Source organism: Vespa velutina, chromosome 3 (assembly GCF_912470025.1).
Source record: "Vespa velutina chromosome 3, iVesVel2.1, whole genome shotgun sequence".
Classification (NCBI taxonomy): Eukaryota; Metazoa; Arthropoda; class Insecta; order Hymenoptera; family Vespidae; genus Vespa; species Vespa velutina.
This window is the reverse complement of record NC_062190.1, coordinates 3,583,689-3,599,361: the sequence shown is the minus strand read 5'-3', so window position 1 is coordinate 3,599,361 and position 15,673 is coordinate 3,583,689. Positions and strand designations below refer to the sequence as shown.

The following is a 15,673-nucleotide window of genomic DNA, read 5'->3' as shown; positions in this document are numbered from 1 at the left end:
TTGTAGGTGTCTGTAATTTTTTTTATAATTTAAATTTTAATTATAATATTTTTATATTTTTAATTGTTTGAAATTACGTTACGTAAAAAGTTCCGAAAATACTTTCGTTTGGCGCGCAAATGTTTATGGCGCTAAAAGAATTGATAAGATTTAAACTTGACCACACGTAATTGCAAAATCAATTGAAAATAATATTTTATATTATTATTTGAAGGATTAATGATTTCGATGATACTTTGAATAATTAATTTAAATAATTTATATATATATATATATATATATATAAATTATTTAAACATATATAGAATGTATATATATATATATAAATAATTTTTACATATGATATATATATAAAATATAAATGAAGATCTATTTTATTCTTACACGAGTTATATCTTAATAGGAAATGTTATCAACTATACGCAAAAGTATTGAAAGTGAAAAAGTTGTTGCACAGTAATCTTGATGGCGCTGATATCGACCCGTATGTTACCAATGGAGACGATAAATAATTTCACTTCATGTTTCTAATTTAACATTTTCAAAGTGAAAATCTTTAGATCTTTATAAAAAAAAGTTTGACTTTTTAACAAACATTTATTTCAATTTACAATTTGTCAAGCTACAATAAGTCTTTTAGTCGAATTTCCTCACTTGAATTAGTCAAAAATAAAAAAAAAACAATTAACATAAATTCGTACGTTAAGATTGTAAGTGAAAAATTAATCGTTTGTACTATATTTATAAAATATTCCTATCTCTAATACTAACTATAAACTATAACAATATAAACTATAAAAATCCGACGTAAATTAATTTTCGTTCTGTCTCCATCTATTTTGTTTCTTCTTTTTCTATTTTTACGTTTGAATCGATAGAAAATCGATAGGATTTTTTTATCTATGCACAATTAAAAATACTTAATACTAAAATACAGTCTTATCGTTGGAAGATTCTTCCAAAAAAAAAGGAAAAAATAATGCAAGCCACGTAACAATTCTCGATCGAGAAAAGGATAAACTTACGGTACGGTATCGTGACTCAAGTCGTTAGCAACAAGTTTTTGATCATTAACGACCACGCTTACCGAATAGGAACTTTTGTCGTCAACATTATCTTTTTTGTTTTGTACTTGTTCATCATTTGATTGGCATGGCTCACTATTGTTTAGTCCACTCGTCGTAGGAGATGCCAATTTTGGGCTCTCGTCGTCGTGTATCACAAATTTTTTTAAATCTATCATCGGTGAAGCAGGTATGATCTCCTTTTTCTCAAACTTCTTATTGATCACGTGTACGTGTTTCAATGACTCTTCGGAAGGTGATTTTTGTCCAAGCTTTTCTCTCGTACAACACTGCGACAAACTACACAGTTCACCGTGACAACGAATCAAACAATCAGTTTTATCCGTTGTCGGCTTCATCTAAAGAAAAGAAAATAGTATAGAAAAAATTTTATTTAAATTTATTCATAAACACGATGTGAGTGAGATGATATGTCAAACCTTATGAAATTCTGGCTGTATAGTGACTTGCGTTATACCCATTTCGATAAAAAACGCTGTTATTTGATCAATGATACTGGCATAAACCTATTAACAATGACAAGGATAGCTTTGAAAGAATTGTTTTTATCATCGAGAATATCATATCATTTACATACCATCGGATCTAAAAATATTATGTGCACTGTTAATATAATCTTTTGCGATGTTAATTGCCAGACATGAAAGTCATGAACATTGACAATGCCTGGAAAAGCTTCGAGTAGTTCTTTTTTCAGGGAATCGATGTTAATATGATTTGGAATGGTTTGTAGTAGTATCAAACCAGATTCCTTCACTAAAAAATTTCACAGCGTCCATTAGTAATACATACCTCAAGCTAGTTTATATATATAAATATACCTAAATGTAGCAAGAAAAATTAAATGTTTTACAATACAAAATAAAAATTGTGTATATATATTTATCTATCACAAATGTTAAAACGATTGATGAAATATTGTTTTATATATCTCATTGCTATATATATGTACTACATACGTATATATTGACATATAAATGGAACAAAAAAGAAGAATAAATCGACAGCATATTTTCTAAAGTATAACTATCGGAGACGGCATAGTTATCTTATCGCATAATCAATAACTAAAATATACTTACTGTACGGATAGCTCAGAACTAAAAGTGATATTGATGAAATAATGGCAAAAACGGGATCTAAATATTTGGCTACGTCTGAATCAGTGAAGTACACTAATATCGATACAAGCATGACAAAAATGCAACCGAGAACGTCACGGCATATCCTTCGAAATCCTTGACTCCTTGGGACAACTAAAGAACTTCTAGTTTGTGCTGCTAATCGTTGTTCCCCTTCCGTTTCTGGTTGTGATTTTATATCCCTAATTATAAAATAAAGAATATCTTGTTAAAATGTTATATGTTGATTAACATATTACAGTATATTATGATATATAAACACTTACTTCTATGAGAAAATATAAAAAATAAAATTGTTAATGTGTTAATTGGAACGATATTTCTATATATCTGCTCTTACGAAAATATTTACCTTCTAAATATGACGTCCCCATTATTGGTGACATGCAACAATATTCCCTGATTAAATGTAAATCCACCAATGAGAATGTAACAAAAAATGTTGAGAAAAATACCGGCTACCCCGATGCAGAGTACAGCCATCGGATGATGCATCTCATCGAGATGATCTATATGGACCAACGTTTGTAACGCCTCGACTACGAGAGAGAAACAGAAGGAAGCTAAGAGAATGCAACAAATCAGCATTGTTAGGATATCGATCCTAGCCCATCCAAAACTATTCTTCATTCTCCTGTCCGATCGTGATTGCTATAAAAATATGCAACAAAATATTTTACAAATTTCCTACTTACTATTTAATCTATAATAATAATAATTAATATATTATATATATTATTATATTAATATTATATATAATATATAATATATATATATATATATATATATATATATATATATATATATATATATAACAGAAAAATACAGTTCTAATCACCTTTGTCTTCGTCGATAAAGAAGTATTCGAACCATGTTCCTGGCCGTCCAAACAAATCACTGAATCCCCAAGAGAACTGCTCGTACTATTGTAAACACTTCTGTAACTTTCACGAGGAGCATACTGTAAAATAATAAAATAAATAATAATCATTCGATAGACCTTCATTTCTGTCGGATAATTTTTCTCATAAAATTCATATTGTTGAAAAACTGTCAAAAATATAAATTATTTTTTATGAATATCTAATAAAAAAGAAAAATAAATAAACAGAACAATTTATTATGCTGACATTTATGGTCTTGATAATTAATATCACGAAAGGATTACGACGTTTTATCAGGATGCATACGACACAAGTCAAAGATAACATTCTTGAATCCTATCAGTAGCAACGTTGTAAAAACAGGAAACATCCCTTCTGAGTTTATCCTTGACAGCTCTTTTAAAATGAATCTAATCTAATAAACATAACTCTAATAAGATCATTAGATATTTTACAATATTCTTTTTTCGTTTTTCTTTTTTAAATAAATTTTTATTTAACTATAATTATAAAGAGATCTTATTCAAAAAGAGGTATATATATTATGAATATAACAAGTAGAAAACGATCATTCAATTCAATTGCGGAACAATCAAGTGAAAGCGAAATAATAGAAATGACATGAATATTGAAAGTATCTTTTATCCTAATGCTAACGTAATCGCATCAGTGAGTACGAGTTTAATATTTATACATGCATGAACGAGTGGATAAACAATACAGTATATGCTTTTACTATTAAGACATAATTCATTTCGGTACTACTGTATATCAAATTGTAAATAATGTCTTATAATACATAAATTATAAAAAGGCGTAAAATATTCTAACTTCAAGATAAATCGATCGTCGTTCAAATCTAATTGTTATCGAATGAAATTAATCAATTCGACGTGTCAAAAATATAATTAAAATCGATAAATAACATAATTATCAATCATGATTAACGATCGAACACTTGGTTGATAAAAAGTTCCATCCTACGATATAAGTGAATTAATTAAATAATAAAATTATATACAATTCATACAAATTGTAATTATATATAATTAATTAGAAATTCCAATCGATAGAAATTGATTAGATCAACTTTTTAATTACCTGAAGAAATGATTTTCCTCGATGAAAAGAATCGAAGGAAAAAAAACAAAAAAAAGTAAAACAAAAATAGAATAAATAGTAAAGATTATAGATTATTAATGAACTTACCTTGATCGAAACGAGACAGCCGAGGGTTGCAATGATGTTACAAAGCATATGATAGGCGTTGAGAAGTAAAGTTAACGAGTGTGTAACATGACTGGCTACCATCTCAATGATAAAGAATGCCACAGTGAAGAATACCACCAAGTACAGCTGTACAGGCTGTAGCTTTCTGAACCACTCTTTCACTGGCATGACCCTGCAGCAAAATCACACGGTGAACGCTTCTAGTCTTACTCTTCATTTCTCTCTCTCTCTCTCTCTCTCTCTCTCTCTCTCTCTCTCTCACTCTCTCTCTCCCTCTCTTTCTTTCTCTATCTATCTATCTATCTATCTATCTATCTACCTCTATTTCTTTCACTCTCTCTCTTACTTCTTTTTCTTTCTGGCAGTACAAATAGTGGAAGAACGATGTGTAGCAAATCAGTGTAATTCATTGCACCGAGAATTACCGTTGACCGACCGATTCAAGGCAATGTTAAACCTTTAATCGTTGATCTTTTTTTAACCTAACAACGTTTCCCGTAATAATTTGATTTTTTTATTTCTATAATTTTTAAATATATATATATATATCAATAGAAAAGAAAAAAAAAAGAATTGAACCTAAATAAGACGTGATAATATTATAAAACCTTTACTTAAATAATTCAATAATAAAATGGATTGAGAAGATATTGTAAAGGTGCTTTTAGAAGTGAAAATGAACGATCATTTTTGTGTTCTATTTTTAAAGATTTTTTTCAGAAATTTTGATACTACGAGAATCTTATAGTTAATATAATAAAATTTTATATAAACTGTACTGTTATTTCGCGTAACATCCGCTGCCATGTTATTAGTAAAATATCTCTTTGAAGTAAAAACGAGGGATTATTAACGAAAGGGAGATTACATTCTCGTTATTTATTCCGAGTTATCGTCAATGACACAATAATATGAGTATTTCATCGATACGTTCGCTTTTAAAATGAAATACATACACATACATATATTTATATGTATATATATATATATATATATATATATATATATATATATAGCTAATCGTTCTAATATCGAATAAATTTATCATATATAAAAATAAAAATCACAATTATGAAAAAAAAAGTTTCTAAAAAAGATCGAATTCAATTTAACAATCATCACTTATTTTCATTTTCATTTCAGGATCTAACGAATCATCGTTCACAATATTAAACAAACATTTTGCATATTAAAAAACAGAAGATATTAATTCTGAAAATAAAAATATTATAAAAGAAATCAAATTGAATCATACAAAGATCACCATTTTCATTTTCATTTGACTAAGGTATCATTTTTATATTATCAGGTACTTGAACTTTAAGCTGTTTAATCTCTATTTTCGTTCTAGACGACCATCGTGCATCTCAATAAAAAAGAAAATATTAAATCGATAAGACAAATTCTTCCATAATAATCAAATGTTCTACTTTCCATCCAGAATAACGAATAAAAGACCTCGTACATATACACAATTAACACAGAATGGACCCAACGTATTACGTTTCGCAGAATGATTTGGTAATTACGTATCTAATTCCGAGATCTACCCACGTCATATATAATGATTGTAATCTTCTATGAAATAATAGACGTTCGTCGATATACTGTTTCATTAAAATAAACCACGTGTTCTCGCCGATACGAATTTCAAAGTTATCATTTAATGAACAACACAATATTCATATATTTATGTACATATATATGTATTTTTATGTTTTCCAAATAGTCATTCGATTAATAAAATATGAAGTAAACTAATTCGAGTACATGTTTAATCCTTATCTAAATCAAAAGGAACGAACGATATCGAACAACTCGATGATCTTGTATATTTATTTCTCATTTTTTGTATTACACTTACTATGTCGACTATTTTTAAAATTCTTCAAAGAGAAATAAATAAATCCCGTGCACGAAAACGAATGAACTTATGCGAATTTCACATCAATGATCAATACAAGAGGGAGGAAGGAACAACATCGACTGACGTTACCCTTTAATCGGCTCAACGCTTTTTATTATCGAAGCAGCTGGCTCTCTCCTCGTCTATCCCTCTCTCTTTCTCTCTCTTTCTCTCTCCCTCTCTTTCTATCTTTTTTTTTCTCTCTCTCTCTCTCTCTTTCTCTTTCTCACACATACAAGCGTTCGTCTTCATAGATCCCACTTTATAAAGAAAAGAAAAGCGAATAACGAAGAGGAGAAGAGTCCGCTGTACTAGACTTCGAAGAAAGCGAATGACAATCGTAAGGAATCTGTGTTATTCTTCTGTGTATTTCCTCCTTTAAAGGACGTTTGTCCTCCTTGTTTGTCTCCTCACTCAATAACTCCTTCTTTTTGTCTCTTTGTCTTTTTCTTTTCTTTGCGAGTAGATAAAGAAACAACCATCTGTATTATTTTCAAATATATTTATATAGATGTTGACATATAGATTTTGAAAAAAATCGTATTATTTGAGTAAAGAAATAAAATCTTGTCGAATTTACGCTTTAAAAATTGATTTTTAATATTATTCATGATCTATCGAAGTATATATAATACTTTAGATTTTTTTTTTCCAACAAAAATTTATACCTGAGTCAAAAACCGGTCAAGGAATGACTTCGTTAATAATCACAACTCTTTCTATCTGATCTATCAACAAAGTTTTCGTAGAATGATTCATTGTTCGTTCTCATTCAAAGTTTCCGAAGAAATACGACGTTTATCGTAGGCGTAAAGTATACATGTATGTACATATATGCGTATGCTCATAAATCCATTCAAATCGGTCGAATTATTTGTTTTCTCTTATTTTCTTGCGACGTACGATCTTTAATAGAAAAGATTTAAATATGTTGGCAAAATTGTATGTTTTAGAAAAAGTTGGACGCTTGTTAAAACATTAAAAATGCGTCACGTTATTTTGTTTAATTAATTATTAGAAATGATATACAAAAAATTATGTAATATTGTATTCTCGTTTCTTTATTTGCTGAATTTTTAAATCTCTAAGATCAATCTATAGTTTCTTTTTCACATTTCGCACAAAAGAAGAAAGTTCTTTTAATTTTTTCTTATTCTTTTCCATTATTTTATAATATTCAGCATAAAATAATTGAACATTATAGTTAATTGTATGATTGATATTAAATGGAATTTATACGATTTAATTTAATCTCTCGATGTAAACAGAACGTGTAAAGGTACAACATGCTCACGACAAATAAAAATGTTCTTCTGAAGATCCATATTGGTCCAGTTTGAAGAATTTTTATAAGCTGATCTCTGATGAAAATTCTTCTCGTAGGTATACATGAGAGCACTGTGACGTTCCTTTTACTGACAGTCGTTCATAGTCAATCTAAATTGAGCGTGTTAGCTTCACGAGCAAAGTCAGAGGTGGATCCAACAACGAGAGAGTTAGTTGCGAACATCCGGTCACGGTAATAGCCTTTGAACTACAAATCGTCCGCTCCTTCCGATCATTGCCATCGTTCTCTCTCTCCTCCCTCTCTCTCTCTCTCTCTCTCTCTCTCTCTCTCTCTCTCTCTCTTTCTCTGTCTATTCACAATTTCAACGATTTCAAAAAACATTCGAATTTCATTTCATCGTAGAAATTAACGTTTGTTTCTAAACGAAAATTTTTCAAATGAAAAAAAAAATGATTTATCTATCAATAAAGAAACCAATTTTTTTACTACAAAAAAAAGAAAATCTGTTTTAATTTCTTTTCTTCTGTAATCCTTTAGACATGAATATAAATCAGAGAAAATAACTCTGTCTTTTGAAAATTAGTTCGATATAAGAGACAATTTTTAACTTCTCGTCAGAACGATTTTACAGAATGTTACTCACGTGCTTTGAAAACGTCGCTATTCTTTCTATTCACAATACTCAGCACTCATGAGAAAAAATAACTGAAAACTCGCGTGTACAACGTGTACGTCGTTCTTTTTTCCAACGACTTTCTCTCTCAAGGCACAGCTTAGTGTATCTTCTTTTTTTCTTATCGATGGAAGAGGAAGAACATAATAATCAAAGTTGAAGAACCGAGCTTTCTATTAGAGCAATAAGAAATTTTTTCATGACACGATAAAAAGGTAATGTTTCTGCTTTGACGGATTCCGAACGTCTGCTACTTATTGTACACGTATACTGTTAAGCCAACTAATCTCAAACAACTTTACTATTATCTTCTTCGATATCAAACCAAATTGCTTCTTTTTTCTTTAGACTAATCTTAAACTGATTGTGAGTCTAACAACAATAAGTTCTAGATAATAAAGCAAATCTAAGTACAATGTTCAGAGTTTGAATCGACGTTGGATAGTTCCAAACTTAATTCATTATGAATAAGTAGATGTTACACGTATCTGTGTGTATGTTTGTGTATATATAAATTATATAAAACGTATAAAACATGATTGTTTAAATATCGCTAACCTGACGACTTTTATAAGTTATATCGAACTTGTCATGATGAAGACAAAAAGACCTTGATAATAAACAACAATTAAATAAAATAAATTTTTTAAAGTAAATATGTGTACACCTATTGAAAAATTAACATATATATACATTGTAGATGTTCAACGATTATAAACATAGAGGGAGCACCATAATAATGGACAAATCATTTAATATCAGGAAAGACAATAGTGATTCTTCCAAATTTTTTATCAAGTAATACTTCACTGAATAGGGATTTTAATAAAGACTTATTAGCTAGAAATCGGAAGCTAACGTAAAAAAATATAGCCTAGATATTCTTCCTACAAACGGGACTTCTTAACAAGAAATTAAATCAAGGAGAAAGTGCGAGCAACAACCTAGTCGACGTGCATGTCAGAAGAGTTGGCATGGATAACGGATGACGGGATCCTGATCAGTTGAGCAGTGTGCATCTAAGCTTCTAAATCCGTCGTACATGGTTAGAAGACGAGCAAGGTCACGGCATTAACAGCGAGGATAAATAACCAAAATTGTTGCGGCATTTCTTGCTGTTCTAGTGATTTCAAAATTAAGATTTAATCGTAATTCATTTATTGAGAGTGCGAATTGTGTAAATAAATTGTGGAACCAACGAGATTGTGAAAGAAGATAATATATAATACTGCTGGAAAATGGTATGTTGCTAAAAATTTTCTAAATTATTCGTTTGTAAAATTGGTAGATCACAATTCCGCGTTTTCACGGATTTAAAGAACGTCCATGAAAAATTTTAATTAATTGATAATCGAAGGAACAGATGTAAGCGTAATTATTTGTGCGTGTGTATGCATTTTTTATCATTCAGATATTTAACAAATTTAATTAAATTTTCTTGATTAAGAATTCATCCTATATAATATATAAAGTATAATATATTTTACATTTCACATTACATTTCACCAATCCTAAACTATTATCAATTCCACATCTTAATTTATTTTACGTAACCGAGCTTCATGTACGATTCAACTCGATTTTTACGTCTATCGCATAATTTATTCGTTCATGTAACAATCAATTCTTCACGATGATAAAGCAATAAATGGAGAATATATTATTACCAATATCATTATCTTATTATTGTTATAATTATTATCTTACTATTATTATTATTATCATGACGTCGTGGATCATTGAACTATATATACGAAGAAAATTGTAATTACGACTATAATAAAGAACACTTCAAAGGAACCTTACTTGTTAATCATGAAGTTATACGATCGAATCCTCGTTAGAAAATGATGATTATAATTCTTTTTTATCATAAATCACATAATACTTAGCCAAATTATTGTCAAGGTAATCTCTATCTTATAAAAAAACGTTGAAAGTAAATGCATGAGCGTGTACAATTATTTAGGGAATTAGAAGAAAAAGAAGAACCTCGACGCCATTCACCTGATTCCGTTCAAGACATCGCTCTCGCACCTTTCTTCAATTTCTCTTTTCTGGAAACTTCGTGGTACAGATTCACATGCTAGTCACTTTAGAAGAAATACCTAGATGAATCAATAAAGAAAGATATGAAATAAATATAAACATTTTTTGTTATTCGAAATCTTTTGTCCCAAAAAAATTTCGATACTTTTATTCGTGGTATTCAAAAAAAAAGAAGAAAGAAAAAACATCAATTTCTCTATTAAAAAAAAAAAACGATTTCTCCAACGTTAACAAAAACAATAAAGTCAAATCGGTCGTTCATCTTCTTATTCATAAATAATACAAACCGAGTTCAAAGATTCACAGAAACATTTTCTTACCTCGAAAGATTCAATTGGCCATCAAAGAATCGATAAAAGGGGGGCAGATTCATGTGCACTTCCCGAATATCCACTTCCTTTGACATTGAAACGATTTTTCCGGTGTCTTCAGGTGTCATCCTTTTTATCGTTTCCTGCCTATTCTCTTTGCGACGAATGTTGATATCGCGTTGATCATACAAGACACACGATCATCTTGTTATACGAGATATTAAATATATACACGCGTATCCCGAGTATTACCCTCCTTTCAAACAACTATTATTTCCGTCATTAGGATCGCAGAGAGAAACGAAAGACACGCACGTCGTCTCTTGCGTCGCGTTTATATCGGAAACTAGTGAAACGAATGTTTGCGGATATTGCATGATCGAGATCTGAGTAACTGATTTTACTTTAAACATGATTTCAAATTTCGCGGTTTTTATTTCTTTTATATACGTGTCACATGGATTGCTCTTCGTTGATATTTAATGAAAAATTTATTGGTTAAAAAATGTAGCTATTTCGCGAATTTGACTTGTTGTTAGAATGTTGTTGAACTATTAGATTTTATAATTAAATGCAACTTCAACGTCTTTTTTTTTTTTGAAGGTGTTCTGTGTTACCGATGGTTCATTAGAAATAGATCATAGCGCCAATACAAATAAGAAAATTAAAATTGAAAATATTAATGGATTATATATATATTATGCGATTATAATGATTATGCGATTATAACGATTATACGATTATAATGATTATACGATATATAACGAATAAATACAGATAATTAGCTTAATAGTACTTGCGTTGCATTACAATTCAGGATAAAACGTTACATCTCAAGTAATATCGATTACTCAAATCTCATCAATAAAATTAATAAATGCTTAAGAAAATATACTTTTTGTATTCTATTGGAAATGAAAATAAATATTTATAAAGATACAACCTAACTACATTTATCTCTGCCGATAACTTAGTTTCCTGTACAGAAAAGTTTTCTTAGGAATATTGATAATTCTTGAAATGCAACAGGAGATTAAATGTCTTCTTTGAATATTCGTTAAATATATATAAACATATATGCATTGTACATAGTAATGTGAATTAAAAAAATCAAATCATTCAAGAATGATCATTTATTTTTCTAATTTTTTTTGTACGATCTCTTTATAAGTAATCGAACAATAACGTCTTTGTATTTAACAACGTGACTTTCATTAAAATGAAAACATATATATATATGTATATATAATGATATATATTTAACTCTCGCAATATTGGAATTCTTCCTGGAAAATCAGTAAGTACTTACATTTTATATGAAACAGTCATCATATACGAAGATTGAATCATCGTCTAACGTGAAACGTCATCTTTTAAAAGGGATATATTTTGAACGATTTATACATCTTTTTTTTATATCATGGCCTTTTTTATAGATAATGGCCACATCAGAGAAAATTAATGAACCTATTAAGGTGGCAGAAGAAAGTGGAATTGTACGTAATTAATATTGAACCATTTTACGTTTTTTTAAATGGTTATGTACAGAAATCGATAGCTACTGAATTTTAATATTGCGTTAATATAATTATTAACTTATTTTCATTTATGGTGCGCTTGTTTCGTCCAGTGTGGTGATGGTATAAAAGAATACTTGGAACCCCGATTTGAGTGTCCTATTTGTTTAACTTGGCTACGTGATCCAGTTCTAACATCTTGTGGTCATAAGTTTTGTTCACGATGCATTTACACTTGGTTACAGTAAGTTTTATAACAAATAATTACTTCAATAATATTGAATATATATTTACACTTGGCTACAATAAGTTTTATAACAAATAATTATTTCAATAATATATGGCAATACTAATATCTAATTATATATTTTTTATTAGAAGAGAAGGTGCATGCTGTCCAGTAGACAGTCAACCTCTAAAATCTGAAAGCGATCTTTTCAGAGATCTTTATACCAGTAGAGAGATATCTCAACAACGAACTACATGTGCATATCGTCAATTTGGCTGTTTGATGGAATTATCACCAGTAGATATGGAGACACATATCAATCAATGTACATACAAAAATTTGTCTACCTCAGTAGGGACTCAATGTCCCTTTAAAGATGTTGGTTGTATGGAAATATTTTGTTCCGAAGAATCTTCACATATTCATTTGGAAAAAAATATCAATTCACATTTAACTGTTAGTAAAGTAATGTGTAACATATTGCTATATTAATTTATATTTATTATTTATATGTTTACTTATTTAACAGATGATACTAAATGCACTTCCACGCTTATCTATAAACCAAAGCAATGTTAGTGCCATATCCGCAGAATCTAAATTATGGGATCCACCACCCAAAAACGGAACATCAGTTTCAGATAAAGAACCACCACCAGATTGGCAGCAGTTATTAAAGTAAATACAAAAATATGTACAATTCTGTTATGTGTTTAGAAAATATTCAACAAAATGTTTTTTTAGGAGTTTGTATGAAAGGATAGTAGTATTAGAACAACAAAATCGAGAACTTTCTATTATTGTCTCCAATCAAAAAAATCAACTTACAGCTTTACAAACATCAGTACGTTTTACAGAAGAGGAAATGTTATTACGTAATTGTAATGGTGTTTATATCTGGAAATTAAATTCTTTCCAAGAAAAGCTTACTTCCATGATAAATGATCCTTTAAAGATGTATTATAGTCCTGGATTTTACACTGGACCTAATGGTTACAAAATTTGTGCCAGAATAAATATATCCTCAAAGGATCCGGAATTTTTGTCAATACTTTTACATATTATGAAATCTGAAAATGACGATGCATTAGATTGGCCCTTCAATGGTGTTATGTATTTCATTTTGATACATCCACATAACACAGAAAAAGATATAAGAGAGAAAACTTGTTCCAGACCAGATCTTGAAGCTTTCAGAAAGCCAATCTGTGAATTAAATAAACGAAGTTTCGGCTACGTTGAATTTGTGCGCATACGGGATATACCTGATTTTTTACGAAAAGATACTTTAACATTTCGAATCGAAGTTCGAGCATACGATAAATTTAAGTTACCATTAGTATAAGATCATTTATTATACTCATTAGTAACTTTACCAAACTTTGTGAATAATTATAAGGTACAGATCTTTTATGTATTATTAAACTGTTAAGATATTTTTTATCAATTTTATATAAAAAAAAAAAACCCAAAAAAATCCGTCCAATGTTTATACAACAATGTTGAATTAACATATATAATAGTGATAATAATGTAACATGATAAAATTTTTGTTTTTTATAATATAAGAATAATGGTCATTAAATACGACCCTTCATATTTCATAGCATAAATGTGATAATCATTATTAAAGTGAACTCATAAAGACAAATAAATCGAATTATTTTAAAAACATGCATGTATATATTTAACTTTCCATTTTACTTTCCAATTAATGTTTTGATATTTGATCATTAATAAAATTATTGTATTTTTTTTGTTGTATTGTTATAGCTACCTGGATATTTCACATACGGGAAATATTAAATAATTTGTCTTCTACCGACCCATTTCCCATAAAAAAAAATATTTTCTAAGTACTCGAATCTTATATAATCGTTCGTAACGGAAAATTTATCTTTAACAATAATGGACGTAAATTTTATACGTTATTTATTTATATTCAATACTTGCTTTATGACCATTGTTGGATTTATTGTTATTTATGCTGAACCTTACTTACCTGTTTTAATTACACGTACATTTCACTATGGTAAACATGAAATTAAAATTCATCAACCATTAGTTGCAAAAGCCGAACTACCAAAAAGGTTAGTTATTGTATTTGATTAATTACTTTTATAAATAATTTTTTCTTTAAATAAAACAAAATTTCTATTTCCTCTATTATATTCAATTTTAGGTGGTTTAAACATTTCTATCTCTTTGCAACACCAGTTTCTACTTGTTCTCTTATCCTATTTTTCTATAAATATTTTATGAACGGTACAATTCCTGAAATAATATATTGGTTATTAGATATATCACTTGGCAAATCTAGAAAAGCATTAAGTAAAGTATATTTGAATAAATGCACCATTTTGCTATATTATATTATTTTATTTGTTTGTTATAATTGATGTATTATATATTTTGATTTTTAGTATCACCAGAATGTGGATATTTAGCCATAACACTTTTTACTTTTCATTGTTGGAAAAGATTATACGAAACACATTATGTTACTGTTTTCTCTGATAAAAAAATGAATATCTCTCATTACATAGTTGGATATATACATTACATAGGAGCAATATTAAGCATTATGGGTGAATCACATGGTTTCGTTCAAAGTAAGGTATTCTTCTGTAAAACGTAAATAATATATATTAATTGTTCTTCATTAAAACAAATCCCCTTACAGATGACAAAGAACTGATTTATTGGCATAAATTAACGCTCTTACAAATAGTTTGTGCTATCACATTTTTATTATCTTCGTTGGTGCAATTACAAACTAATTTTATTTTAGCCAGTTTAAGAAAATCTAACAATAAAGTTGTCTTTATTGGCTATAAAGTACCACATGGTGGTTTATTTAAATATTTGTCTGCACCGTTGGAATTTACAGAAATTTTAATTTATTTAATGTTATCTGTTATTCTTTGGCAAAGTAATACATTTCATTACATTACACTTTGGGTTGTAATAAACCAAGTAAGTACATATAAAAATTTATATAATGTATATATATATAAGTAAGCAATTTTTAATATAAATTAACTTTTATAGATAGATTGTGCTGTAATGACTCACAAATGGTATAAAAAAACTTTCCCAAATTATCCAAAGGAACGTAAAATTTTGATTCCATATTTATTCTAGATATAATTATTATCACTTTCCATTTCTAATACTTATAATATACTTATTAACTTAGATACTTTGCAGAAAATTTTTATTACTTTCTTTTTACTAGACTCATGTAAACACACACATACGCCTTGATTATTGTTTCATTCTACAATTATATGATTTTTGAAATAACGTTGAACAATAAATATTTATTTAAGTAATAATTTATAATGAATTTTTTTTTG

At 28.5% G+C, this 15,673-nt stretch overlaps 3 protein-coding genes across 12 annotated transcripts; 2 read left to right on the top strand and 1 right to left on the bottom strand.

Annotated features, from left to right (window-relative positions):
- Nucleotides 1–577: 577 nt before the first annotated feature.
- LOC124947451 (zinc/cadmium resistance protein) lies at nt 578–11,214 on the bottom strand. Of its 10 annotated transcripts, none has more exons than XM_047489575.1 (11): nt 8,179–8,477; nt 7,542–7,884; nt 6,916–7,153; nt 6,206–6,729; nt 4,321–4,513; nt 3,066–3,188; nt 2,580–2,878; nt 2,168–2,409; nt 1,663–1,841; nt 1,505–1,591; nt 578–1,423 (listed from the first exon to the last, which is right to left on the bottom strand). In XM_047489575.1, exons 5-11 carry the CDS (start codon nt 4,507–4,509, stop codon nt 1,022–1,024), a joined length of 1,521 nt encoding a protein of 506 aa, XP_047345531.1. In that variant the 5' UTR covers nt 4,510–4,513; nt 6,206–6,729; nt 6,916–7,153; nt 7,542–7,884; nt 8,179–8,477; the 3' UTR covers nt 578–1,021. The 10 variants fall into 10 exon arrangements, with proteins under 10 accessions (XP_047345531.1, XP_047345538.1, XP_047345532.1 ...); XM_047489582.1 differs by having other exon boundaries at nt 6,338–6,729; XM_047489576.1 differs by having other exon boundaries at nt 7,542–7,880.
- Nucleotides 11,215–11,579: 365 nt separating this feature from the next.
- LOC124947452 (TNF receptor-associated factor 6) lies at nt 11,580–13,992 on the top strand. The gene is made up of 6 exons (XM_047489585.1): nt 11,580–11,865; nt 12,005–12,064; nt 12,199–12,329; nt 12,464–12,770; nt 12,844–12,992; nt 13,059–13,992. The coding sequence occupies exons 2-6, from the start codon at nt 12,008–12,010 to the stop codon at nt 13,657–13,659; spliced, it is 1,245 nt and encodes a 414-aa protein (XP_047345541.1). The 5' UTR covers nt 11,580–11,865; nt 12,005–12,007; the 3' UTR covers nt 13,660–13,992.
- Nucleotides 13,993–14,182: 190 nt separating this feature from the next.
- LOC124947453 (polyprenol reductase-like) lies at nt 14,183–15,561 on the top strand. Its single transcript, XM_047489586.1, has 5 exons — nt 14,183–14,404; nt 14,497–14,645; nt 14,738–14,926; nt 14,998–15,290; nt 15,366–15,561. Exons 1-5 carry the CDS (start codon nt 14,223–14,225, stop codon nt 15,456–15,458), a joined length of 906 nt encoding a protein of 301 aa, XP_047345542.1. The 5' UTR covers nt 14,183–14,222; the 3' UTR covers nt 15,459–15,561.
- Nucleotides 15,562–15,673: the final 112 nt, after the last annotated feature.

Excerpts from the sequence above, each read along its gene's own strand:
- LOC124947451 (XM_047489574.1), bottom strand. The coding sequence starts at position 10,696 with ATGACACCTGAAGACACCGGAAAAATCGTTTCAATGTCAAAGGAAGTG. Across the intron at positions 3,189-4,320 it reads GCTGTCTCGTTTCGATCAAG|TATGCTCCTCGTGAAAGTTA; the intron begins GTAAGTTCATTA and ends ATTATTTTACAG. Across the intron at positions 2,879-3,065 it reads CTTTATCGACGAAGACAAAG|CAATCACGATCGGACAGGAG; the intron begins GTGATTAGAACT and ends ATATTTTTATAG.
- LOC124947452 (XM_047489585.1), top strand. The coding sequence starts at position 12,008 with ATGGCCACATCAGAGAAAATTAATGAACCTATTAAGGTGGCAGAAGAA. Across the intron at positions 12,771-12,843 it reads ATATCAATTCACATTTAACT|ATGATACTAAATGCACTTCC; the intron begins GTTAGTAAAGTA and ends CTTATTTAACAG. Across the intron at positions 12,993-13,058 it reads GATTGGCAGCAGTTATTAAA|GAGTTTGTATGAAAGGATAG; the intron begins GTAAATACAAAA and ends ATGTTTTTTTAG.
- LOC124947453 (XM_047489586.1), top strand. The coding sequence starts at position 14,223 with ATGGACGTAAATTTTATACGTTATTTATTTATATTCAATACTTGCTTT. Across the intron at positions 14,646-14,737 it reads CAAATCTAGAAAAGCATTAA|TATCACCAGAATGTGGATAT; the intron begins GTAAAGTATATT and ends TTTGATTTTTAG. Across the intron at positions 15,291-15,365 it reads TTTGGGTTGTAATAAACCAA|ATAGATTGTGCTGTAATGAC; the intron begins GTAAGTACATAT and ends TAACTTTTATAG.